At 40.5% G+C, this 26,280-nt stretch overlaps 1 protein-coding gene across 2 annotated transcripts in view; it reads left to right on the top strand.

Annotated features, from left to right (window-relative positions):
• RCAN3 (RCAN family member 3) overlaps positions 1-8,120 on the top strand; it is a 29,611-nt gene extending 21,491 nt beyond the window's left edge. For both annotated transcript variants that reach the window (XM_059038841.2, XM_067014790.1), the window contains 3 exons: positions 3,501-3,674; positions 5,107-5,278; positions 6,291-8,120. In XM_059038841.2, coding sequence (XP_058894824.1) covers positions 3,501-3,674; positions 5,107-5,278; positions 6,291-6,475 — 531 coding nt within the window. In that variant the 3' untranslated portion in view covers positions 6,476-8,120. The remainder of the gene's footprint in view (positions 1-3,500; positions 3,675-5,106; positions 5,279-6,290) is intronic.
• The last annotated feature ends 18,160 nt before the right edge of the window (positions 8,121-26,280 follow it).

Below are 26,280 nucleotides of genomic sequence, written 5' to 3'. Positions count from 1 at the left end.
AGATGTATAATGGAGCCAGGAGTTAAACGCAGACAGCCAAGCTCCAGAGTTCTGCGCTCAGAAGATAAGTGGCTGGTAGAAGCCATAAGACCTTGCTGAAGTGATCTGTCTAGGCTGTGAATTCCTCCTTAGGTCTTCCTTTTGTGGTCTCATGTTTGAAGAAGTGAAGAGTCTCTGTTACTGGATGCAAAAAGGAGTGTTTTACCCATGCTAAAGGCCAATGAGCAGACAGCCTCTGGTCCTCAGGAATGGATGGTGTGTACTCATGTCCCCCTCGCAAATGCAGAGGTGGGTTTTGTACTTGTTCATCAAAGCCAGTGCTCGGTCACTGAAGTCACAGGAAAGATACCACCATGTGGACAACATGGTCCCTGACTGGGCCATCGGACCATCTACAGGCTGGCATATGCAGTTCTCTCTACTCCAATAGAAGCCTGAGGCTGGATGTGAAGTTCAGGCTGAACCTGAACTTCCCTGAAATTTATTTGAAATTTAAGAAACATCTAAACAATTCATGAGACAAGGAAGAATCATAATGGAAATTAAACCAAAGTATTTAGAATCAAATGATAGTGAAAATAATATATATTAAAACTTGTGGGGACAGCTACAATAATATTTAGAAATGTATATTTTTAAAATGCTTATATTAAAAATGAGAAAAGTTGAAAAACTAATGGAGTAAGCATCCATCTTAAGGTGAGAGAAAAAAAACTCAAAGAAAAGAATAGAGAGCAGGAATTAATGAAAAGGGAATAAACATACATGGAGAGAGCAAGTAGTGTCAGAAAGGTGATTCCCCAAGGAGAAAGAATTATATCTCTCCACTTATATGGGTCTTTAATTTCTTTCAACTATGTCTTAAAGTTTTCAGTGCACAGGGGAAAGGATAATCATTTCAACAATGGGTGCTGGAACAAAGGGATAGCATTATGGGATAAAAAATGAACTTTGACCCTTGTCTCACATACAAAAATTAACTTGAAGTGGATCATAGACCTAAATGTAAGAACTAAGCTATGAAACATCTACAAGAAAGCATAGGAGAAAATCTTAGTGACCTTGGGTATGGCTGAGATTTCATAAATATGACACAAAAAGCACAAAGGTTTTTTTTGTGTTTTTAAAAGTTATTTATTGTCTTTATTTTTTATTCTTATGTGCATTTATACTTGATACATTTCTTTTTTTTTTAACATCTTTATTGGAGTATAATTGCTTTACAGTGGTGTGTTAGTTTCTGCTTTATAACAAAGTGAATCATCTATACATATACATATATCCCCATATCTCCTCCCTCTTGCGTCTCCCTCCCACCCTCCCTATCCCACCTCTCTAGGTGGTCACAAAGCACCAAGCTGATCTCCCTGAAAAAGTACAAAGGTTTTTTTTTTTAAGTCAACACATGATCCAGGAACAAAAAACAAAACAAAAAAACTTGCTTTTCAAAAGATACTCTTTCAAAATGAAAAAGGAAAGCAAGGACAATATTTGAAAGACATAGACTTGATAAAGGGCTTCTATATAGAATACATAAAAGAACTCTTACAACTTAATAAGAAAGGTAGCCCAAGTTAAAGGTGGGAAAAGATTTGAATAGACACTTGACCCAAGAAGTTATAGAGATGGCAAATAAACTTAGGAAAAGATGCTCAGTATCAGTAGTCATTAGGAAAGTGTGAATTAAATCTGCAGTGAGATAATACTGTATCCCAGTACAATGGCTGGAGTTAAAAAGACTGACCATACCAAATGTTGGTGAGAATGTGGAGCAGCTAGAACTCTTATACGCTGTTGGTGTAAATGTAAAATGATACAATCACTTTGAAAATCAGTTTCTGAAAAGTTGATCATATACTTGTCATACAGTTCAGCCATTCCACTCTTAGGTATTTACCCAAAAGAAATAAAATCATATATCTACCCAAAATCTGTACATAAATGTTCGTAGCAGCCTTATACCTAATAGTTCAAAACTAGAAACAGCCCAAATGCCCATCAGCAGGTACATGGGTAAACATCCTTACAGTGGAATTCTACTTGACAATAAAAAGGACCACAGAAGAGAACCCAGTAATATGAATCTCAAAATGATTATGCTCAGGGAAAAAACCTGGACCTCCCCCCCGACACACCAAAAGTACATTTATACAAAATGCTAAAAAATACAGTCTAATCTAGAGTGATAGAAAAAGAGATGGTGGTTATTGGGGTGAGGGGGGGCACCTCATACACATCTGTTTTATGTAAAGTAAGGACTTAAACATGAAAGATAAAACCATAAAACTTTGAGAAGACAATCCGGGAGAACATCATTGTGATCTCAGAGTGCCGAAGGGTTTCTCAAGACACAACACAAAAGGAAAAAGTGGATACATTTAGTAGTGTTCGAATTTTAATATTTATGATACTATAATTGACAAAGAATTAGTGTCTCTGTAGAACTCCCATGACTCAATAAAAAAAGACAACCAAATAGAAAAATGGACAAAAGATATGAACAGATACATCACATTAAGAGGAGCCCCAAATGGCCAATAAACATGAAAAGAGGTTCAACCTCTTTATTATTCAGAGAAATGTGAATTATAACCAAAATTAGAGCCCATTTCGTATTCCCTACTTCACATGGATAAAAATTTAAAGGTCTTTATCAAATGTTGGCCTAGATATGATGCAACCAGAACACACATTCACTCTTAGAGAGTAAACTGATACAAGCTCTTTGGAAAACTATTTGGCAACATCTACTAAAGTTAAAGATGTGCCAGTGCTAAGGCCCAGGGATTGCATTTCAGAGAAAGTCATGCATATGGTACCAAGAATGTTCATAGCAGCACTGTAGTACCAAAAACTGGACGCAGTTCAGATTCCAGCAGCACTAGAGAAATTGTGGTATGGCTCTACAATGGAATACTATACAGTCATGAAACGGATGGTTCACAGTTACACGCAGCAACAAGGAAGAATCTTAGGAACAAAAAGCAAGTTACAGACGAATATGTGCAAAATGATTCAACATTTAGGGATCCATATAAATGTAAAACTATACAGAAAAGCAAGGGAAAGATAAGCACAAAATTCCAGAAAATGGTTACTTTGAAGCAGGAAATGAATAGGATGGGGGTAGAAACTCTGGCACACTGTGGACTTCAAAATGATAGTAATGTTTTTGTTCTATAATTGGGAATGTTTTTATGATTTTTATACCTTACGTTTATTTTATAATACTTTACATATGATTTTATAATATGAATCTACACTATATTTAATAAGGTTATTTTTAGAATAAGTGCAAACTGCAGAATTTAGCATATGACTAACAGGATACCTGTTCTTGTATACCTACAAGAAAAAAATGCTTTTTTGGGGAAAAAGGCAAATTATAATGAATTCTATCCCATTAATTATGCTTAATGACTTAAATTTCCTCTTGGTAAAGGTTTTTCGTTTCTCCCCCCGCCCCCATTCTCTCTGCCTGGCTGTCCCTCAATTTGTAGGAGAGATTTGAAGCGCTTTTCACCATCTATGATGACCAAGTTACGTTTCAGCTGTTTAAAAGTTTTAGAAGAGTCCGAATAAATTTCAGCAAACCTGAAGCAGCAGCACGGGCTCGAATAGAACTCCACGAGACAGACTTCAACGGGAAGAAGCTGAAGCTGTATTTCGCACAGGTACTTCATGGTGCAGAGGGCAGTGTTCTCTAAACTTGTTTTCCTCCATCCAGAAATACTGTCAGTTCTCCATTTTCTCTATTACTATGCCAGAGGTCTTTGATATGAACAATCCCCAAGGAGAAAAATATTTTTTCCTTTATTTTACAGATATATACATTTATTTATTAAGCATATTTGCCATCCTAACTTTGTTTTGCTTAAACATGAAAAGAGTTTCAACCTCTTTTTTATTCAGTTTAAGGAATGCATTTTTCTGGCAGCTTTTCTCAACTGGGGTTGAGAAGGTTAAGCCCTAACACCTTAAGGTCAGTGAATTAACTTTTCTCCTGTGCATCTAGAATGGCACTCGTGCTGGGACATCCTTGGAAGAAGTGAGAAAGTAGTCTCTGGAATCATTTTCGTGTGCTGTGATTCATACGAGGCACCCCTTTGAAAATGGCTCCCAGGGGCTTCCCTGGTGGCGCAGTGGTTGAGAGTCCGCCTGCCGATGCAGGGGACACGAGTTCGTGCCCCGGTCCGGGAAGATCCCACATGCCACGGAGCGGCTGGGCCCGTGAGCCATGGCCGCTGGGCCTGCGCGTCCGGAGCCTGTGCTCTGTAGTGGAAGAGGCCACAGCAGTGAGAGGCCCGCATACAGAAAAAAAAAAAAAAAAAAAAAAAAAAAAAAAAAAAAACCCACAGCTTGCTCTTCTTCAAGATGGACATGATGAAATTTCCTCATACTCTTGCAGTAAAAAGTAAATGAGATAAGTGTATAAAATGTTATAAAAAAAAAAAAAAAAGAAAGAAAGAAAATGGCTCCCAGCCCAAGGGGTGAGCAGGGAGGAGGCATGGCACATACGGAAAGACTGTTTTAAACTTTGGAATTGCAAAGGATCCTGTGGTTTGCCAAGAATTGGCTATGCTTATTATTCTGATCCTACATTGATAGGACTCTGAGAAGCCAGTTTCTTCTCGGAAGAATTAGTGAAATAAAGGCATTAGATGATGTGTTAAGGGCACTGTTTTATTTTCAATACAGAATTTTTTCCCTTGGTCTTAGCTTTCAAAAAATAAATTAAGGGGTTTGTCATCTCATACTCCAAATGAAACCCATGTTTGGACTTTTCTGGGTGGACTTGATGGAGATGGTTTAAGCTAATCTCTTCTAAAACTGGGATTCAGTGCTTAGTACCATTCATTGTTCATTCATCTCTTCACCAATTTATTTTTCTATTCAACTAATATTTATTGAGCACATAATGCTCTGTGCTGTGCACTGAGTGTTCAGTGGTGAACCAGACAGGCACAGACCCTGACCCAGCCACTGGGAGATGTACTGTTCAAGATAAATTTTAAAAAATTTTCTCCTAAGAGATGTTACAGTTAATGTAAAGATGAAAGTGAAAGAAATAGTCCAGTCAAATTTTGAACATCTCCCTCCCTGCAGGTACAGATGTCCAGCGAAACACAGGACAAATCGTATTTACTGCCCCCCCAGCCGGTCAAACAGTTCCTCATCTCCCCTCCTGCGTCGCCTCCAGTGGGGTGGAAGCAGGGGGAAGACGCGATGCCTGTTATAAATTATGATTTACTCTGTGCTGTTTCCAAATTGGGACCAGGTAACAAACTTCTGTCTCTCCTGTTTTTTTCCCAAGAAACTTTTGTATTAAAGACTGTATTCAGCAATTTGTATTCTAGCCAACTAGTAACAACATGATCAGCATGGAGGATAAAGTCACACAAACCTGGGTTCAAATTCTAGCGTTTGCTAACTTTGTGATCTTGAGCAAGTTACTTAGCTTCAATTTTCTGAGCCTCTGTTTTCTCATCTAAAATAGGGATCCAAAAAATAAAATAAAATAGGGATCATAATAGCTACCTTTCAGCGTGGTTATAAGATTATATGATACATATGTAATAATCTAACTGAGGTTTTTACCGCTATAAATTCTAGTATATAACAGGTCGTTAGTGAATATTAGTGGCCATCAAAATAGCAGACAGACGTCACATTGACTAGTATTTCAGGGAACTGGTGGTGATACCATATCATCCCTTCCAGATTCTTCTCCTGTATTTATTTTTCATTTCTTCTTTTCCTTATCTTTTATTTCTCTATCTCTCTCACCCCTTTAAAACAATATAAGAAATCGGTGCCATTGTTGTTCATACAAGTTGTCCACCTAAAATAATGTTATGTCTTTTATAGGGGATACAAAAGGCATTTTGAGGGGAAGTGGCTAGTTGTTGTTTTTAGGCATCAGAGCTGTATCTTGGATCTCTGAGGTCCTATAATAATGAGATTGCTGACGCTGCCCGGAACCTTACAGGTGTCTACCAAGGGAAAACCAGAAACCGTTATGAAATTAAGCAGATGTGCTTGTGTTATTCATAGAACAGTAATTAGCACTTACATTTTAACCCCCAAGACCTCAGTACTCCTTACTAGCTAATATCTTAAAATGCCAAAACTTTAAGAACCTTACAGCATCAATTCTCTAATGCCAAGACAAGATGAAGTTCTCTGAAATAGGATTTAAAGATTGAAAAACCAATAATGAGCAATGAAAATATGAGTGGAGCAAGAAGTTTCAAGGGACAGAACCCTTCCTTTGCTGTTTACCTCCACAGGAGAGAAATACGAACTTCACGCGGGAACCGAGTCGACGCCGAGCGTGGTGGTTCATGTCTGTGAAAGTGAAACTGAAGAGGAAGAAGAAACAAAACATCCCAAACAGAAAATCACCCAGACAAGGCGCCCTGAACCTCTGACTGCAGCACTGAGCAAGCCCCGGGCCTTCGACTGCACACTGTGAGGCTTTGGTTGTGGGGCGAGGCTGCTGCCACCTGGGCTGGGGTGGTGGGGACATGCCTGCCCGTGACCGTGACCGCTGCTCAGCCGAGGCGAGGACAGGAGGGAACAGAGCGCCTGCCCTGGGGACAGGGGAGTACAGAGTAGCAGCCAGGTTGACCTGTTCAAAATTTTAACAGATGCTCTGAGCAGCATGTTAAATTAAAGGATTAACCCCCAACATGTGGCAACTCTTGACCATTTTTAACAGTAGCAAATTAGGAGAATGGCTCCCTCCAGCAACGTTGATTTCCCTGCTTCCATATAGCATGGGGTACCCCAAAATGAAAACTCTAGTCACTGAGTGCAGTACCATTTTTAAGAACTTAAAGATAGTCTTACAATTTTAATAATGTAGTGCGGGTTTTTTTGGTAATGGTCTGTTGGCTTCCAACTAATCTATTGGTCAAAGGTTAATTGCTCTTCAATATACATGGAATTTTTTGCACAGAAAGAAACCTGACATAGAGAATAATTCATAGAAAATCATTTTTCTCAAGTGCTTTTTCCTTAACTTTGGGGAAGAAATGCCCAATTCCCTTTGACTGTCAAAATCAAGGGACCCAAATCTGTGTGCACATTGTTCTCATCCCGAAAGTGATACACAGACCCCAGTTCCTGATGTGCCATCCCTCCCGGACACAGAGCAGTTGCTTTGGAAGGCAGGACATAGCCCTTGTGAGCTTGATGACTGTGACCTCAGGAGGCCACTGCACTCTACCGTTTGTGACCAGGTCCTGGCCTGTAGCTCGGACTGTCTTCAACCACCAGTTGAGTTTTTGTTATGCATATTTGTGTGTCATCATTCATAGGCTTTGAATTAGAAAAGGTCATGATAAGATTTTCCATTTTTAAATTGTCCATTTAAACATTTTTCAGTTTGATTTGAAAGAAAAGTCACACACATTCTTTTTCTGTGAATTAGGGAAAGATGGGGCAGACGGAGATCGTTTTGTTAATCGGACTTTCTTTTGGGTGAAATTTTTTTACCCTGGCTTCCAGTTGGCATTTTCCCCTAAAACAGAAGTGTTTCCTACTTGTGTTTCAGAGTGTATCATTGAACCTACTGAGGTAGAAGCAGACATCTTCTTACCTCTTTGTGGTCTATTTGGACTCTGAGGTCCCTTTTGTAGAGAAGCATCAAAACTAAGAATGCTTTGCTTCAGGTCAGGTGGCTCTGCTGGTTCTCTGCTTACTCTGAGGTTTTCTTTGTATGGCAAGTGTCTGGGATTCCCTGATGTGTCTGTGCAGGGACGTGTGAGTTTGGACTAAAACCAATATGGCTGCCACTACAAAGAAAGAAAAATGCAGAAATTCATACTGTGCTGTCTGTACATTTTTGGTAATGTGTTTCTGTGGTCTAGGTGTTCTTATTATGGTAGAATTTATTTCTAAGGACATAAACTTTATTGCAAAGAAAAAAAGTTTTCTATATTTTCCTTGCCCTCAAATACTCTGAGATGATCAACTCTTCTATTTGTATGTATCCACCACTGGTAAGCCTCAATGTAAATTCAGTTGAAACTTGTGATTCTGTAAGCAGTTTATTAAACTCATTATTTGGCAGTTTAACTGGCAGCCACTTAATAAATGTACTTTGCAGTTCTAAATTCAGCATTTTGTCACTTTTTAATCTTATCTGGGTGTACTAACTTATCACTGCAGGACGGAACCTAAGTCAGGAAACATATGTATTTTCAACACTTGGGAATTTTTGAATTTCCTTTTAGATAATATTTATTTGCTATAATTTTCTAAGTGGTCAGAAGTCATGATGTTTTATTATCTGGCTTGGCTTTCATGCTCTACCTTCCAATTAAAGACTATTCTATCCCTAACTTAAAACTGTCTTTTAAAGTCAAACAATGCAAATTACCTGACTATTTCGTTTTCTCTTTTCTTTCTTTTTTTTCCAGTGTTGAATAAATTGAAGAAAAACTTAAACCAAAATTAAATATATATTAAGTAATATATATTTTAATTTAAAATATAATTATTTAATATATATTAAACTTTTCTGAATGGAAAACATTAATATTTTCATTCGTTCTAGTATAGTATTTCCACAAGATGAACTCTAAAAGAAAAACTACTATATGCCCATTAACTTTTTTTTTTTTTTTTTTAATTTTTGGCCATTCCCCACGGCTTATGGGGCCTTGACCAGGGATGGAACCCCAGCCCTCAGCAGTGAAAGCACCAAGTCCTAACCACTGGATCGCCAGGGAATTCCCTCCCATTGACTTTTAAATATTGTGAAATCAACCAGGATCTCCCCAGGTATTATGAGCTCTGTCTTTTTTTGGCTGTTTTGTATCCAGTTCATGTATCCATCTTGTGAGAGACAAGTCTCATGCATCTTTTTTTTTTTTTTAAGTACCTTCTAAGAAGTGTATCTACTACTTCTTCTTTGAAATCGAGTCATTGCTTAGATAACTGATAATATAGTAGCTATGTTTTCTTCAGAAGTGATAACCTCTTCTTGGGAATCAGTTTATTTAGACAGTTATGAGGAAAGAAGATGATGCTTTTTGTTAGGAAAAAACATTTGCAAAGGATAAGAAAATTATACGGCAATAAAAATAGTCGACAGAACCTGTAATGCCTGGGCTATTATGGTCTATGTTCTTTCAATTTACCCACTGGATGAAACCGGAAATTAATCTATTTAAAAGTGTACCCCCAGTGCTTCCCTGGTGGTGCAGTGGTTGGGAGTCCACCTGCCGATGCAGGGGATGTGGGTTCGTGCCCCGGTCCGGGGGGAACGCACATGCTGCAGAGCGGCTGGGCCCGTGAGCCATGGCCGCTGGGCCTGCACGTCTGGAGCCTGTGCTCCGCGACGGGAGAGGCCACAGCAGTGAGAGGCCCGTGTACCGCAAAAAAAAAAAAAAAAAAAAAAAAAACATGTACCCCTGTGAGCATCTACTAGTTTAAGGTGCTAAGAAGCAGAAATGGTAAGAACAGTTAGTTCCCTTGCCTTGGAGAGCTGAAAACCAGGTGAAAGCAAACTGGTCTTTTCACATTCTCCTTCACCAAAATATTATACACTAAAATCTATTAGTAGTTAAGAGCCAAATAAAAGCTCCTGGGAACTTCTAAGTTCAACATAAAGGGGTTTTTTTTTAATTGAAGTTTAGGTGATTTGCAATGTTTTGTTAGTTTCTGCCATACAGCAGAGTGATTCAGTTATACATATATATACATTTTTTTAATATTCTTTTCCGTTATGGTTTATCACAGGATATTGAATATAGTTCCCTGCGCTGTGCAGTAGGACCTTGTTGTTTATAACATAGAAGTTTAGATAAACATTGTGGTTTACGGGATGTTCAAATCAAAGAGATGCCAGGAGATAGGTTAGCACTTTCATTCTAGAATATGGTTGTTTTTGTTTCCCACTCAAAATAATTCTGTGTTTTTAAAATGTTGTGATATAGGGAATTCCTTGGTGGTCCAGTGGTTAGGACTCTGTGCTTCCACTGCAGGGGGCCTGGGTTCAATCCCTGGTCAGGGAACTAAGATCCCGCATGCCGCACAGCAGAGCAAAAAGAAAAATAAAGTTGTGATATAAAGTGAAAAGATTTGATTTCTCAGAATCTCAATTACAGAGCTGAAGATGACTTTGGAAATAATCATAATCTACTCTTCGTGTTACTCAGATTAGAAAACAGGAGCTGTGACTTGCTGTGAAGCCCACAGAAGGCAGCCCTGGTTCTAGAACTGGCAGTCCCAACTCCCAGGCTAGAGCCTTCTCTAGTTTTTCTCCCCTTAGCCTCTTAAAGACACTCAGAGGCAGTGAATCCCAGTCATAAGAAAAGAAACAAAAGGGAAAAAAATTCCTTTTCCCCTGAAGGGATACAATGAATAAGAAAAATCTTATCTGATGAAGTCAGTGACTTAGTAATTTTAATGAATGAATTCGATGTTCCATGTTTTGTGTCTTTGTTGTCCTTGTACCATTGGGTTTGGAATCTACTTAAATAATGTTATCTTGGTAGCAAGGAATTGTGTTGACATTTTATCAGTATGTGGGCTTTCCTAGGTTTCATAGTAATGAGATTAAAATATAAATAGGCATACTTGAGATGTGACTCGTGAAGCATGACGAGATCTAATATGATTTGAAAAGAGCTTGCAGTGAAATGGCACACTCACTCGGTGCTTGTAAGGTGGAGTTCTGTTAAGGATTGAAGGCTGACCTGTGCTTCAGGTTTCTATATAGACTCTTACAGACCATGGCTTCATTTGTAAAAGAGAAAAATCTCACACCTCATTTTAAGCATTGGAAAATGTACAAAATTCTTTGGTTCATCCGGCTCACTGTCTGCTGGATCTCTCCCTTTTCTCCAGGGTTGTGTACTTCATACGCATCCTCCTGGGTGAGCTTGGTCAGTCTTTCTCTTCTTGGCACACTTGCATTTATATCTTCCTGTAGGAAGGGAAATAAATGACTGACAATATAAAGAAACTAAAGACTTGGAGAAGTAGTTGCCTCCTAGCTGAGGAGGTAAGTCCATGTTGTAGAACCTCACCTTTTAAAAGGTTAAATAAATTTAATAAATTTAAAGAGTAAGATTTGTGAACCTTGTCCAACAATTTGATAAATACCTGTTTTTTTAAACTTCCTTTGAAGTGGGGGTCAGCCAGAACATCTTCATTGGAACGCAGTTTTTTTAAATTGCATGGTATAGATGAACCAGTTTGCAGGGCAGAAAGAGAGATCCAGATGTAGAGAACAAACGTATGGACACTAAGGGGGAAAAGTGGGGGGGATGAATTGGGAGATTGGGATTGACATGTATACACTGATGTGTATAAAATGGGTAACTAATAAGAATCTTCTGTATAAAAAATAAAATTCAAAAAAAAATCATGAATCGGGGGAAATTGTAAAAATTTGTGGAGTGTTATTATTATTACCAAACAGACAAGCAACAAAGCCACAGAAATTTGCAACAACTCCTAGGTTCACTGACCAAAAAAATTATAAAAATGGTCAAGTTCAAAGTAGAAGTTTCCAGCTAGGGTTAAGAGCTAACCTTGGACTGAGTCAAAGTGTCTCTGTCCATTTAAACAAAAGTTTAAAGGCCTTTTACTAAATCCGCCACGTGGTCCATCTTGTAAACCTGCATTTCCTTTTGAAACAAAACCACGTTCTGCAGGCGCTTGGAACTCCAGCGTAGCTTTGACTGAACGTCCATTCTCGCCATAAGGGAAGATTCATATCTATGCAGCTAATATGTGTTTTTCTGTATTGTTTTCTGCGTAGTCCCCAGTCTTCCTAACTCATATTGGGGACTGAGGCGAGATGAAGGTGGCTAATCCTGTTATTGTGCCATAATACTCTTCCCACTGCTTTCTCAGCCCACGTCGGGGCGCCCGTGATTTCATTCCTGCTGTATTGTGCATATCCTCCAAGTTTCAGAAACGTTTCTCCACCATTTCACTTCTATGTTAACTGAACCCAGGAGTTGAATTTGTTATTTTATCTGAACACATGTGTGATCTTGTGTTACATTTTGGGGGGCACGTTACCTTTCTGGTACTATCGACTAGTGAATATTATTGTACTTCAAAAAGCTGGTCAGTAATTCACATGTGTGTATTCCACATTTTAGTGTGTTTGAAGTGGCAATTCGTAGTTTGTAGTGCTTTGTTATTTGTCAACTTTGGCTCTTCTGTATTTTGAGGACATTTCAACATTCCTCGTCCTATCAAGATGATAAAAGCAGAATGTAATTTGGGGGGGGGAGTCTTTGTGATTAATTGAAACAGTTTTGTTTTTAAAGCTAATAAAGTTAGTTTTTTTTTTTTAATCCTTTGAACTGAGTTTTCTTAGTAGTATTTTCAATAAGTATCACATTTAGGTAATAACACAAAAGGCAGAAAAGTGAAATATTATGTTTGATTCTTTAACTAGATCCCAGCTGGACATTAGTGCTGGGTTTGTGCCCAAGTTAAAGGTGGTGACTCACTGCTGACTGTGGTTTGCGTTCGTCACCAAGAAAAGCTTTTACCCTGGTTCGTTCCTCAGTTAAAAATGATTTACTCTGGGAATTCCCTGGCAGTCCATTGGTTGGACTCTGTACTCTCACTGCCGAGGGCCTGGGTTCAATCCCTGGTCCACAAGCCACGGGGTGTAGCCCCCCCCAAATTTTGATTTACTCTTGTTAAAGGCTTATTTTCTGTCTTGGTTAAAAAAAAAAATCTCCAAAATGTTGAAGCTAAAAATGACTGTAGAGGTTATCTAGTACAGTGATTTATATATATATATATATATATATATATATGTATACACACACCAGTTTTTAAGCTGTTGAACTCTGCTCTTTGTTCAGAAAAAGTCTTATGTAAATCCCAGTGTAACAGTGATTACCGAAAACAAAGGTAAACAGAGCTGCTCCTTTTGAAGGGAGGCAGGGGGTGGGGAGAATGGGGACCCACAGCCCCTTCCAGCCCCTGTGAGAGCTCATGGAACAGTTCAGAGCACTCCACAGGGACCTATTTCAGTAGCCTCCACACCCCCGCCCCCATGCTCCTCACTCACACCTTTACAAGCACATGGCCCAAGAGCCATTGCCAGGTTCACACATCTGGATGGTAGGCCACCTGGGACTAAAATCTCAGTTTCTTACCCCTGTCCCACGTTCTTTCTACCACACTCTCCTACTCTGTTAAACTGAAATCCTTAATTTTTCAGAAGACGTATCACGATTCAGAGGTTCTTAAAAATTATTAGTGTTTTTCTTTGTTTTTTTGTCTTGTTTTGTTTTATAAATTTATTTATTTATTTTTGGCTGCGTTGGGTCTTTGTTGCTGCACTCGGGCTTTCTCTAGTTGCAGAGAGCAGGGGCTACTCTTCCTGTGGTGCGCGGGCTTCTCATTGCTGTGGCTTCTCTTTTTGTGGAGCACGGGCTCTAGACGCGTGGGCTTCAGTAGTTGTGACACATGGGCTCAGTAGTTGTGCCACGTGGGCTCAGTAGTTGTGGCTCACGGGCTCCAGAGCGCAGGCTCAGTAGTTGTGGCGCATAGGCTTAGTTGCTCCGCAGCATGTGGGATCTTCCCAGACCAGGGCTCAAACCCGTGTCTCCTGCATTGGCAGGCGGATTCCCAACCACTGTGCCACCAAGGAGGTCCCTCTTTGTTTTAAAAGAACTAAGCCAGAGTTGTTGGGGACGTTGCCATTGTCACACATGCTTTTCAAGCTGTTTTCTGGGGAGCGGCCTCCAGGTGGCGCTGAGCCTCCAGGTGACCGGGGCCTGGCGCTCTTCACTCTAATGTGTTGCACATAATGGCCTTAAAATAAGATCTCACTGGCGCTAAGGATTCCTTGGCTGAAACAGCAAGTTGGAAAACCACTGCAAATAACCTAAAGGTAAAACACTCTTTTAATGCAGGATAGAAAATACAAGAATAAAGGTTTAAGTAATTTACCTCATAAAATTAGACTGACTGAGATAAAAGATTTTTAAAAAGAGAAAAAATAGACTGACTTAAAAGTTAGATTCAACAATGTGTGTATCGGAGTCCTATTATCACCAAGAAACATGTTGGAACAGATATGGAGAGTGAACAGTAACCCACTATGCTTTCATTGAACGCATCAAAATATGGTTCCAGTCTAGAAAGAAAAAAGATTTAAATTCTTAAGCTCATAGGAAAGATCTCAAATCTTGCCAAACTTCCCCTAGTCTTCTGAGACATAGAAGGTATAAATATAAGTAATTCATGGATTAGGTATTTAAATAAGGTGTATCAAAATTTGTTATATATTTGGGAAAAGTTTGTGGTCTGAAATATTTGGAAAAGTTAAACAGCTATATTGCAGTGCTTCTAGGAACTTCTTTTTTTCATCAAGCATGTTACTTATTTATTTTTGGCTGTGTTGGGTCTTCGTTGCTGCGCGCAGCCTTTCTCTAGTTGCAGAGAGCAGGGGCTGCTCTTTGTTGTGGAGCATGGGCTTTACGCACAGGGGCTTCAGTAGTTGTGTCTCATGGGCTCAGTAGTTGTGGCTCACGAGCTCTAGAGCACAGGCTCAGTAGTTGTGGCACACAGGCTTAGTTGCTCCGCGGCATGCGGGATCTTCCCAGACCAGGGCTCGAACCTGTGTCCCCTCATTGTCAGGAATATTCTTAAGCACTGCGCCACCAGGGAAGTCCCACTTCTAGGAACTTAAATTTGCACATTCTGAGTCTCCAAGAGGATAATACTGTTCTTATCAAGTCTAATAAACTATGGAGCCATTTTGCCCAGAAGTGCTTCACTGCACTGGTGCGCAAAGAACATTTAGAGAAACTTGCTATTGAAATCCTGACTTTAACTTAATCAGTTAAAGGATAGGTTTGCAAATTAAAATTTCTTTATTAATTTCTCTAAACGAGTATTATTCGATTGGGGCATCAGAAGGAGCCTTCCTGGTTTAATGAATGGAAAAACCAATGTGATTATTAGACTCTCTAAGGAGGTACAGCAAAGTTGCCAAATATAAGAATTACTTAGAAAAATTGGTAGCATTTCCTTCCACTATCAATAGCCAAACCGTAAGCAATAAGATATCATTCGGGCCAATGCAGAGGACGCGGGTTCGAACCCTGGTCCGGGAAGGTCCCACATGCTGTGGAGCAACTAAGCCCATGCGCCATATATACTGAGCCTGAGCTCTAGAGCCCGCGAGCCACAACTATACTGAGCCCACATGCCACAACTACTAAAGCCCGAGCGCCTAGAGTCCGTGCTCCACAACAAAGAGAAGCTACCGCAATGAGAAGCCCGCGCACCGCAACGAAGAGTAGTCCCCGCTCGCCGCAACTAGAGAAAGCCCATGCGCAGCAATGAAGACCCAAGGCAGCCAAAAATAAATAAATAAATAAATTTATTTTTAAAATAATAATAATAATAAAATACCATTCATAATTGCAACAGAACATCAGTGGAAACAAACTTTCAAAGTCTAATAAGAATATGGTTAATTATCTAAGTAACGCTTTTAAATGGGGTAGCAATATTTTAGGAATGTCAGATTTTCTCCAAATCTATAAATTTAGTGAAATCTCTGTCAAAATTCCAGCTCTATTTTTATAATAAACTCATTAAGCTTATTCTAAAATGTTTATGGAAGAATAACAAATAATTAAGACAACCTTAAAAAGAAATAAGATGGAGATATGCCTTACCAAATATTAACCAAAAAGTCAAATGAGATTGGTGCAAGAACTGGCAAATAAACTAAAAAAAAAAAAAAAAAAATAGGGCTTCCCTGGTGGCGCAGTGGTTGAGAGTCCGCCTGCCGATGCAGGGGACACGGGTTTGTGCCCCGGTCCCAGAGGATCCCACATGCCGCGGAGCGGCTGGGCCCGTGAGCCATGACTGCTGAGCCTGCGTGTCCGGAGCCTGCGCTCCGCAACGGGAGAGGCCACAACAGTGAGGCCCACATACCACAAAAAAAATAAATAAAAATAAATAAAAATAAAAAAATAGTGGAGACCAGCCCATGTACATAATAAGAATTTAATATACAATGAAGTGCCATCATAAATTTATTTTATTTTTGGCTGCATTGTGTCTTCGTTGCTGTGTGCGGGCTTTCTGTAGTTGCAGCTACAGAAAGCTGCTTTTTGCCATGGATGGGCTTCTCATTGTGGTAGCTTCTCTTGTTGTGGAGCACAGACTGTAGGCAGGCAGGCTTCAGCAGTTGTGGCTCACGGGCTCTAGGGCACACGTTCAGTAGTTGTGGCACCTGGGCTTTGTTGCTCCGCGGCATGTGGGATCTTCCCGGACCAGGGCTCGAACCCATGTCTCCTGCATTGGCAGGCAGATTCTTAACCAGTGCGCCACCAGGGAAGGGAAGCCCCTAGAGTGCCATCATAAAATAAAAATGGAGAAAGGCTGGATTGTCTAGTAAATGGTGTTGGGGAAACTGGCTTAGCATATGTAGGTAAATAAAAATTGGTTCCCCATCAAACACCACATACAAAAATGGATTCCAGATGAACTTAAGACCTAAATATAGAATGTAAAACTATAAATGTAACAGAACAAATTGTAGGAGAATGCCATTGTGACCCAGAGACAGGAAAAGACTTCATAAAACTTTAAAAGCATTGCTGTAATGTAAGTATAATTTGACTACATTGACATGAATGATTTAGGTTCAGTGAAGACTGCCGTGGACAATGTTGACAGACAATAGGGAGAAGATATTTGCAATCCTAAAATGGGATTAATAAAAATTTGGAAATCAAAAGGAAAAGCATCCCAATGGGAAAACTGGCTAAAGGACACAAACAGCAGTTGACAAAAAAGGAAAAAGTGAGCCTATGAAGAGATACTCCAACCCAGTAATAAGTGTAAATTAAAACAAGATCCGACTTTACACCTATTGGATTCTCAAAAATGTAAAAAGCAAATAACGCCAAGTCTAGCCAGAGGGTTGGGGATATAGGAAACCTGATGTAATACTGGTGGGAATGGAGACTGTTATTCTGAAGAACTAGCTGGTAGTACTTTGTCATATCAATAAGAATAAAGTCTCTGGGGACTTCCCTGCCTGTCCGGTGGTTAGGACTCTGCACTCCCACGGGCCTGGGTTCAATCCCTGATTGGGGAATTTAGATCCTGCAAGCCGTGTGGTATGGCCAAAAAAAAAAAAAAAAAAAAAAGAACAAAGTCTCTGACTCAGCAGTTCTCCTGGTGATAATTTATCCCAAGAGTATCCCAAAGATGTTCTCATGCAGGTCTGTAAGGAGACGTCTTGAGAATGTTCATTGTGCCGTTATTTATGGAGCAAGCTGGTGTCCCCGACTGGGAAATTGACATTGTGGAGAACTACACATCAGGAGAGTAACCATGTACACAACAGCGTGGATGAGTCTTAAAAACAGAACTGAATGACAAAAGTGAGAGTCAGTGAGATGTATATAGCAGTTGCATTACATTAATTAAAATAGAAAGACAGTAATCACTATGCAAGAATTATACAAATAAAAAGACATTAAACACATATATACATACATAAGAGGCATCCTGCATGGATCAGTGATGATAATGTGCTGGGAACTGAGAAGTCTGATTTACTGTTAGACTTTACGTAACTTTTTTTTTTTTTTCAGTCAGTGTTTTTAAATGCCACTTTTTATTGACAGCCATCTGGAATGGGGATGAGGTGTGTTTTATGACACTTAGCCGAGGTGATGTTTGGCCCATATTATTTCATATTTTAAAAATATTTTTATTGGAGTATAATTGGTTTACAATGTTGTGTTAGTTTCAGGTGCACAGCAAAGTGACTCTGTTACACATATACATATATCCACTCTTTTTTTAGATTCTTTTCCCACATAGGCCATTACAGAGTGTTGAGTAGAGTTCCCTGTGCTATACAGTAGGTCCTTATTAGTTATCTGTTTTATATATAGTAGTGTATATACGTCAATACCAATCTGCCAACTTATCCCTCCTCCTACCCTTACCCCCCGGTAACGGTAAGTTTATTTTCTACATCTGTAACTCTGTTTCTGTTTTGTAGATAAGTTCATTTGTACCCTTTTTTTAGGTTCCACATAAAAGCAATATCACATGATATTTGTCTTTCTCTGTCTGACTTCACTCAGTATGACAATCTCTGGGTCCATCCATGTTGCTGCAAATGGCCTTATTTCATACATAACCTTTATATAGACTTTAAGAAACTACTAATACATACCTCAGTCTCTTTCCTCCCTTGATTCTACATTAAGTTTAAAATTTTTATGTTATTTTTCTTTATTATTGCTCTAGAAGAAAATATTTTGCTGTGATGTGTTTAGGTGAAATGCAGATTTTATTGGAGGTATTTGCCTTTTAGGATAAATATTTCAGAAAAATGTCAGGAATGCCTGTTCTGATGCTAGATGTGTGTATATTAATGCTTTCTCCAAGTAAGTTACATAGATTCTTTATTAACTGTACTCCCATATGGATGGAAAAAAATATACCCACCAATTCATGGTTCTCTGAGCTACAGATAAGCATTGCATGTGGTTTAACTCTAGATTCACCATTTCCTTTTGCTTCAAAGAAATAATCAAGTTATTTCTTGGCCTGGTGCTGCCTTTCTTCCATGTGTTTTGAATAATTGAGATCGTTAATGGAAAATTATACAGTTTTCTGTCCTGAGAGATCTGAGTAGGCCCCCTGGTCCCAGAGTGGGTAATTAGACCACAAATGATTTCTCAGAGGTTGCCTGGGTAAGTCCTGTGAATAAAAGGTCTTTAATGGGCCAGATTTACAAGTCTTCTATTACTTATTTCCTTGATAACTTGAGTCATTTCCTAGACTATTTATTAGAAATTTCTAACAACTGTTGGAAAGTCTAGAATGGAGATTTGTCTCCTTTCCAAATGAGAAGCAGCCCTTGGGCATTGATTGACCAGTGCCACCTGCTAATTCTAATGAATTAGTGGGTTCCTTTGTGAAAGAGACAGAGCTGCCCTCCAACTCGGTTCCAGTCTTCAATTTCCCTTCACCATTCATACAGGAATGGAGCACCTTAAAATGTGTTTTCCTGGAGAGGGGCTTACGAATTGTTCATGCTGGAATAAAATTAAACTGCAGGCTTAATAAAAACCCATTGAGGAGCACATTAGTTATCTACTACTGCATAATAAATTACTGCAGAATTTAGCATCTTAAAACAACAGAGCATTTATTTATTATCTCACAGTCCCTGAGAGTCAGGAGTCTGGGGCTGTCTGAAGGTGAAGGCTCAGGGTCTCTCAGAAGTTTCCATCAGCCTGGGCTGCAGTCACCTGACGGGACTGGAAGACCCGCCTCCGGGCTCACTACAGGGCTGTTGGCGGGAGGCTTTGGTTCCTCACCACAGGGCCTCCCTGTAAGTGCACACAGGGCATAGAAGCTGGCTTTCCCCAGAGTAAGGGATCAGAGAGAGAACCCAATATGGAGTCTTTTTTTTATAAAGTATTTTTTATTTTATTTTATAAAGTTATTTATTTTATGGATTTAGTTTTTGGCTTTGTTGGGTCTTCATTGCTGCTCATGGGCTTTCTCTAGTTGCGGTGAGCGGGGGCTACTCTTCATGGCGGTGCACAGGCTTCTCATGGCGGTGGCTTCTCTTGTTGCGGAGCACGGGCTCTAGGGTGCACAGGCTCAGTAGCTGTGGTGCAGGGCTTAGTTGCTCCAAGGCATCTAGTATCTTCCGGGACCAGGGCTTGAACCTGTGTCCCCTGCATTGGCAGGCAGATTCTTAACCACTGCACCACCAGGGAAGCCCCTGGAGTCTTTTTTTTTTTTTTTTTTTTTTGCGATACGCGGGCCTCTCACCGCTGTGGCCTCTCCCGCCGCGGAGAACAGGCTCCGGACGCGCAGGCCCAGCGGCCACGGCCCACGGGCCCAGCCGCTCCGCGGCACGCGGGATCCTCCCGGACCGGGGCACGAACCCGCGCCCCCTGCATCGGCAGGCGGACTCCCAACCACTGCGCCACCAGGGAAGCCCCCTGGAGTCTTTTTATAACCTAAACTCAGAAGTGCTATCCCATCACTTCTGCTGTATGCTGTTGGTGACACAGACCAACCCTGGTACCAAATGGGAGGAGAAAAAGGGTGCTCAAACAATCCTGAGAGGGAAATGTAAAGCTCTAAACACCTAGATTAAGAGAAGGGTAAAGAATTAAATCTTTCCCTTCATCTCTCAGCTCTCTTTATTCTAATTCTCTTTAGTGGTCACTTTATCCCCTCTTACGGCAAAAAGGACTTTCCTCTCAGTAGAGAACAAGGCAGCGAACAGGTAGAAGGAGAACTTTCTAGAGTCCCAACCTAGGGGAGGATTCTGACTGGCTAGGTTGGGTGACATGCCCATCCCTGTGGCCAGGTGGGCAAGTCCTTTACCCCAGAAAGGGAAACAGAAGAAGGGCAGACAAAAACACCATGTATGTACTTCAGCATACTGATGAGTGTTAGAAAGCCTAAAAGGTGACAGCATTTAACCGATTGGTGAATTGATCAAACTTTAGCAATCTGACAGATAAGCAGTGTGTTTTTTTGTTTGTTTTGTTTTGTTTTGTTTTGTTTGGTATGCGGGCCTCTCACTGTTGTGGCCTCTCCCGTTGCAGAGCGCAGGCTCAGCGGCCATGGCTCACGGGCCCAGCCGCTCCGCGGCATGTGGGATCCTCCCGGACCGGGGCACGAACCCACGTCCCCTGCATCGGCAGGTGGACTCTCAACCACTGCACCACCAGGGAAGCCCTGTTTTTTAATCTGGTATTTATTTTTTACCATCCAACTGATTCCAGGCAAGATATGAAGAGTAAATTTTAAGTGAGTCTTATAAACGTACCCAAAATAACTTGTGATACAGAGGTTTCTGACACAGACCTTCCATGATAATTTGCCACAGAACTTCCTTAGGATCTTGACGTCAAGTGACAGACAACACCAGTACCACAGTCTTCCATGTTACACTGAGAGACATGTACTCAGAATCCATGAAGAATGTTATTTTATAACTACTCTAACTTTTTGATAGGGTAAGTCACTTTATATTATTTCACCTATCAAATACTTAAAGATCCAGAGAAGGAAACATCACAGCTTGTTTTTTGTTTGTTTGGTTTTTATTTATTTATTTATTTATTTACTTTTGGCTGCATTGGGTCTTCATTGCTGCACACGGGCTTTCTCTAGTTGCGGCGAGCGGGGGCTACTCTTTGCTGTGGTGCGTGGGCTTCTCGTTTGTGGTGGCTTCTGTTGTTGCACAGCATGAGCTCTAGGCACGCGGGCTTCAGTAGTTGTGGCTCGCGGACTCTAGAGCACAGGCTCAGTAGTTGTGGCGCCCAGGCTTATTTGCTCCAAGGCATGTGGGATCTTCCCGGACCCGGGCTCGAACCCGTGTCCCCGGCATTGGCAGGTGGATTCGTAACCACTGTGCCACCAGGGAAGCCCTCACAGCTTGTTTTTATTTAGATTTTCTGACTATATAAAATTTTACTCTCACACTGTATCCTTCCATTTTTTTTTCCTCAGTGTAAATTTTTATTTACAAGTTTATAAAACTATTACCAGCATCTAATTCCAGAATGTTTTCATCACCTCTAAAAGAAACCCTGCACCCATAAGTAGTCACTACCCATGCTCTCCTGCCACCAGCCCTTGGCAACCACTAATTTATTTTCTGTCTTATAGATTTGCCTATTCTGGACATTTTTTTTTTTGGTATGTGGGCCTCTCACTGTTGTGGCCTCTCCCGTTGCGGAGCACAGGCTCCAGACGCACAGGCTCAGTGGCCATGGCTCATGGGCCCAGCCGCTCCGTGGCATGTGGGATCTTCCCGGACCTGGGCACGAACCCGCGTCCCCTGCATCGACAGGCGGACTCTCAACCACTGCGCCACCAGGGAAGCCCTGGACATTTCTTATAAATGGAGTCAAACAATATGTGGCCTTTTGTGTCTGGCTTGTTTCACTTAGCATGTTTTCAAGGTTCATCCGTGTCATAGAATGAATTCTTCATTCCTGTTTGTGGCTGAAAATACTCCATTGAATGGTTATAGCACATTTTGTTGATTCATTCACCAGTTGGTGGATTTGGGATAGTCTCACTTTTTAGTTATCTATAATGCTCTCATGTACATCCTATATAAGTTTTTGTGGGGACATATGTTTTTGATTCTCTTGGATAGATATACCTGGGAGTGGAATTGCTGGGTCATGTGGTAACTCTGTGTTTAACTTTTTGAGCAAATGCCAAGCTGTTTTCCAAAGGTGCACCATTCTGCATTCACCCCAGCAGTGTATGAACATTCCAGTTCTCACCAACCCTCTTTATTAGCTGTCTTTTTTTTTTTGGCCGAGCTGTGCAACATGTGGGATCTTAGTTCCCCACCCAGGGATCAAACCCATGCCCCCTGTACTGGAAGCTCAGAGTCCCAACCACTGGACTTCCAGGGAAGTCCCTTTCGCTGTCTTTTTGATTTTAGCAATCTTAGTGGGTGTAAAGTGGTGTCTCATGGTGGTTTTGATTTGCATTTCCCTGATGACTAGTGATGTTGAGCATCTTTTTATGTACCTGTCATAAGCTATCCGTGTATCTTCTTTAGAGAAATGTCTTTTCTGCTCTATAATGGATTGAGTAGTATCCCCCCCAAATTCATGTCCACCTGGAACCTTATGTGGAAATAGGGTCTTTGCAGATGTAATTAAGTCAATGTGAGGTCATACTGGATTAGGGTGGGCTCTGAGTCCAGTTTGACTGGTGTTCTTATAAGAGGAGGGACATTTGGTTATGGACACACACAAAGAGAATGACGTGTGGAGACAGGCAAAGAGACTGGAATGATGTTCCACAAGCCAAGCAATGCCAAGGATTGCCAGCAACCACCAGAAGCTAGGAGAGAGGCATGGATCAGGTTCTCCCTCAGAGCCCCAGCAGGAACCAGCCCTGTCAACACCTTGATTTCAGACTTCTAAAGCTGCTAAAAGTGTGAAAGAATGCATTTCTGTTTTCTTAAGCTATGCTGTTTGTGAAAATTCGTTACAGCCACTGTAGGAAACTAATACAGGCTCCTTTGCCTATTTTTAAATTGGGTTATTTGTGTTTTTATTCACTACTTCAACTTATAACCAGAACATACTACATAGGACTTAATTCTTTCCTTACAGTTAAAGTTTTTAACAACAGTCTGATTTATATCACTAACTTTAAAAGCAAATTTTTGTATTTTGGTTTTAAAAGGACTATATTTGTGCTTATCTCTTTATGTTTATTTTTTTTCCCACTTGTCCTCCTGATACTGACCAAGGTTCTTGGCCTTCCCCATTCAATAGAAATTGACTAGAGGCCAGACAAGAAATTCAGACAAGGCTTTACTGGGTCTCCTGAAGCTGCAGGAAGGAGTGAAAACAAGTAACAGGTTCCCTTGCTCCCTCCCTGAGTGGGGGCAAGCTGGTACCTTATGGGGTGAGGGTATGGGTGTGACCAGGGTTCTGGCCGGAGGGGTAGCTTAAGTGGTTAGCCCACCCCTTTGGTGTTGTTGTGTGCAGGGGGTGTGCTCAGTACCCTGCTTTTGCTCCCAACACCCTGTTTCAGTTCCTAGCTCTTCAGAAGTGGCAGTTGGGTTGTTTGGTCTTTCTGTATCTTTTTGTCCGTAATCTGCCCCAACTGCGCCTGCATGCAGTTATTTTTGGTCCCTTATAGTTTCTTTTTACTTTGTTGCTTGAGGAGAGGTGCATTCAGGTGTAAGCACTGCAGCAAAGGGTCCCGGCTCCCAGCCTGCCTCACTCCTATCCTAGGAATGACTTGAAACACGTGTTGTTATATTTGTTAGGAAAAGTCACACAATTTGTAATGAAATGTAAGAGAGAAGAGAGAGAGGATGAATGTGGCTGACCTCCTTTGAGTAAATGCCTTACTCTGTTCTTGGCTCCCATTCATTCTTCATTCATTCATTCATTTGTACAACAAGAATCTATCATATGTCTTCTCAATAGATGACTGAGGCATCTGTTTTGCGTTGAGCATGCGTTCTAGTGGGGGAAACACTAGAATGCAGACATATAAACAGATATTCACCGTCATTCACAGAGATAGTTATTGCTATATAGTGAATGTTCATGTCCCTGCAAACTTCATATGTTTAACCACCAAATGTAAGATAGATAGCTAGTGGGAAGCAGCTGCATAGCACAGGGAGATCAGCTCGGTGCTTTGTGTCCACCTAGAGGGGTGGGAGGGAGACGCAAGAGGGAGGAGATATGGGATATATGTATACATATAGCTGATTCACTTTGTTATACAGCAGCAACTAACACAATATTGTAATGCAATTATACTCCAATAAAGATGTTTTTAAAAAATCGTATGTTTAAATCCTACCCCCCAACGCAATGGTATTAAGAGGTGGGTGGAGCCTTTGGGAGGGAATTAGGTCGGGAGGGTGGAACCCACATGAATGGGATCAGTGACCTTATAAAAGAGACCCTAGAGAGCACCCTAATCTCTTCAACCATGTGAAGTTACAGCAGAAAGATGGCTGCCTATGAACTAGAAAGCTAGTTTTCACCAGACACCAAAGATTTATGGAATCTGAGTCTTGCTTCAGGGAAAGCAGGATATTTTTAACCATTATGTATTCTCTGATTATATTTTGATCATAAAAAAGAATGTAGAGATAGCCTCATCCACAAGAGGCAGACAGCAGAAGCAAGAACTACAGTCCTACAGCCTGTGGAACAAAAACCACATTCACAGAAAGATAGACAAGATGAAAAGGCAGAGGGCTATGTACCAGATGAAGGAACAAGATAAAACCCCAGAAAAACAACTAAATGGAGATAGGCAACCTTCCAGAAAAAAGAATTCAGAATAATGATAGCGAAGATGATCCAGGACCTCGGAAAAAGAATGGAGGCAAAGATTGAAAAGATGCAAGAGATGTTCAACAAAGATCTAGAAGAATTAAAGAACAGACAAACAGATGAACAATACACTAACTGAAATGAAGACTACACTAGAAGGAATCAATAGCAGAATAACTGAGGCAGAAGAACGGATAAGTGACCTGGAAGACAGAATGGTAGAATTCACTGCCATGGAACAGAACAAAGAAAAAAGAATGAAAAGAAATGAAGACAGCCTAAGAGACCTCTGGGACAACATTAAATGCACCAACATTCGAATTATAGGGGTCCCAGAAGGAGAAGAGAGAGAAAGGACCAGAGAAAATATTTGAAGAGATTATAGTTGAAAACTTCCCTAACATGGGGAAAGGAAATAGCCAACCAAGTCCAGGAAGAGCAGAGAGTCCCAGGCAGGATAAACCCAAGGAGAAACACACAGAGATACATAGTAATCAAATTGGCAAAAATTAAAGACAAAGAAAAATTATTGAAAGCAGCAAGGGAAAAATGACTAACATACAAGGGAACTCCCGTAAGGTTAACAGCTGGTTTCTCAGCAGAAACTCTACAAGCCAGAAGGGAGTGGCATGATATACTTAAAGTGATGAAAGGGAAGAACCTACAACCAAGATTACTGTACCTGGCAAGGATTTCATTCACATTTGATGGAGAAGTCAAAAGCTTTACAAACAAGCAAAAGTTAAGAGAATTCAGCACCACCAAACCAGCTCTACAACAAATGCTAAAGGAACTTCTCTAAGTGGGAAACACAAGAGAAGAAAATGACCTACAAAAACAAACCCCAAACAATTAAGAAAATGGTCATAGGAACATACATATCGATAATTACCTTAAACGCGAATGGATTAAATGCTCCAACCAAAAGACACAGGCTTGCTGAGTGGATACAAAAGCAAGACCCATATATATGCTGTCTACAAGAGACCCACTTCAGACCTAGGGACACATACAGACTGAAAGTGAGGGGATGGAAAAAGATATTCCATGCAAATGGAAATCAAAAGAAAGCTGGAGTACCTATACTCATATCAGATAAAATAGACTTTAAAATAAAGAATGTTACAACAGACAAGGAAGGACACCCCATAATGATCAAGGGATCAATCCAAGAAGAAGATATAACAATTATAAATATATATGCACCCAACATAGGAGCACCTCAATACATAAGGCAACTGCTAACAGCTATAAAAGAGGAAATCTACAGTAACACAATAATAGTGGGGGACTTTAACACCTTAACACCTCACTTACACCAATGGACAGATCATCCAAAATGCAAATAAATAAGGAAACAGAAGCTTTAAATGACACAATAGACCAGATAGATTTAATTGATATTTATAGGACATTCCATCCAAAA

The sequence above is a fragment of the Kogia breviceps genome, chromosome 1, assembly GCF_026419965.1.
Source record: "Kogia breviceps isolate mKogBre1 chromosome 1, mKogBre1 haplotype 1, whole genome shotgun sequence".
Taxonomy (NCBI): domain Eukaryota; kingdom Metazoa; phylum Chordata; class Mammalia; order Artiodactyla; family Physeteridae; genus Kogia; species Kogia breviceps.
Note: the sequence above shows the minus strand (reverse complement) of the source record. Positions and strands in the feature narration are given on the sequence as shown.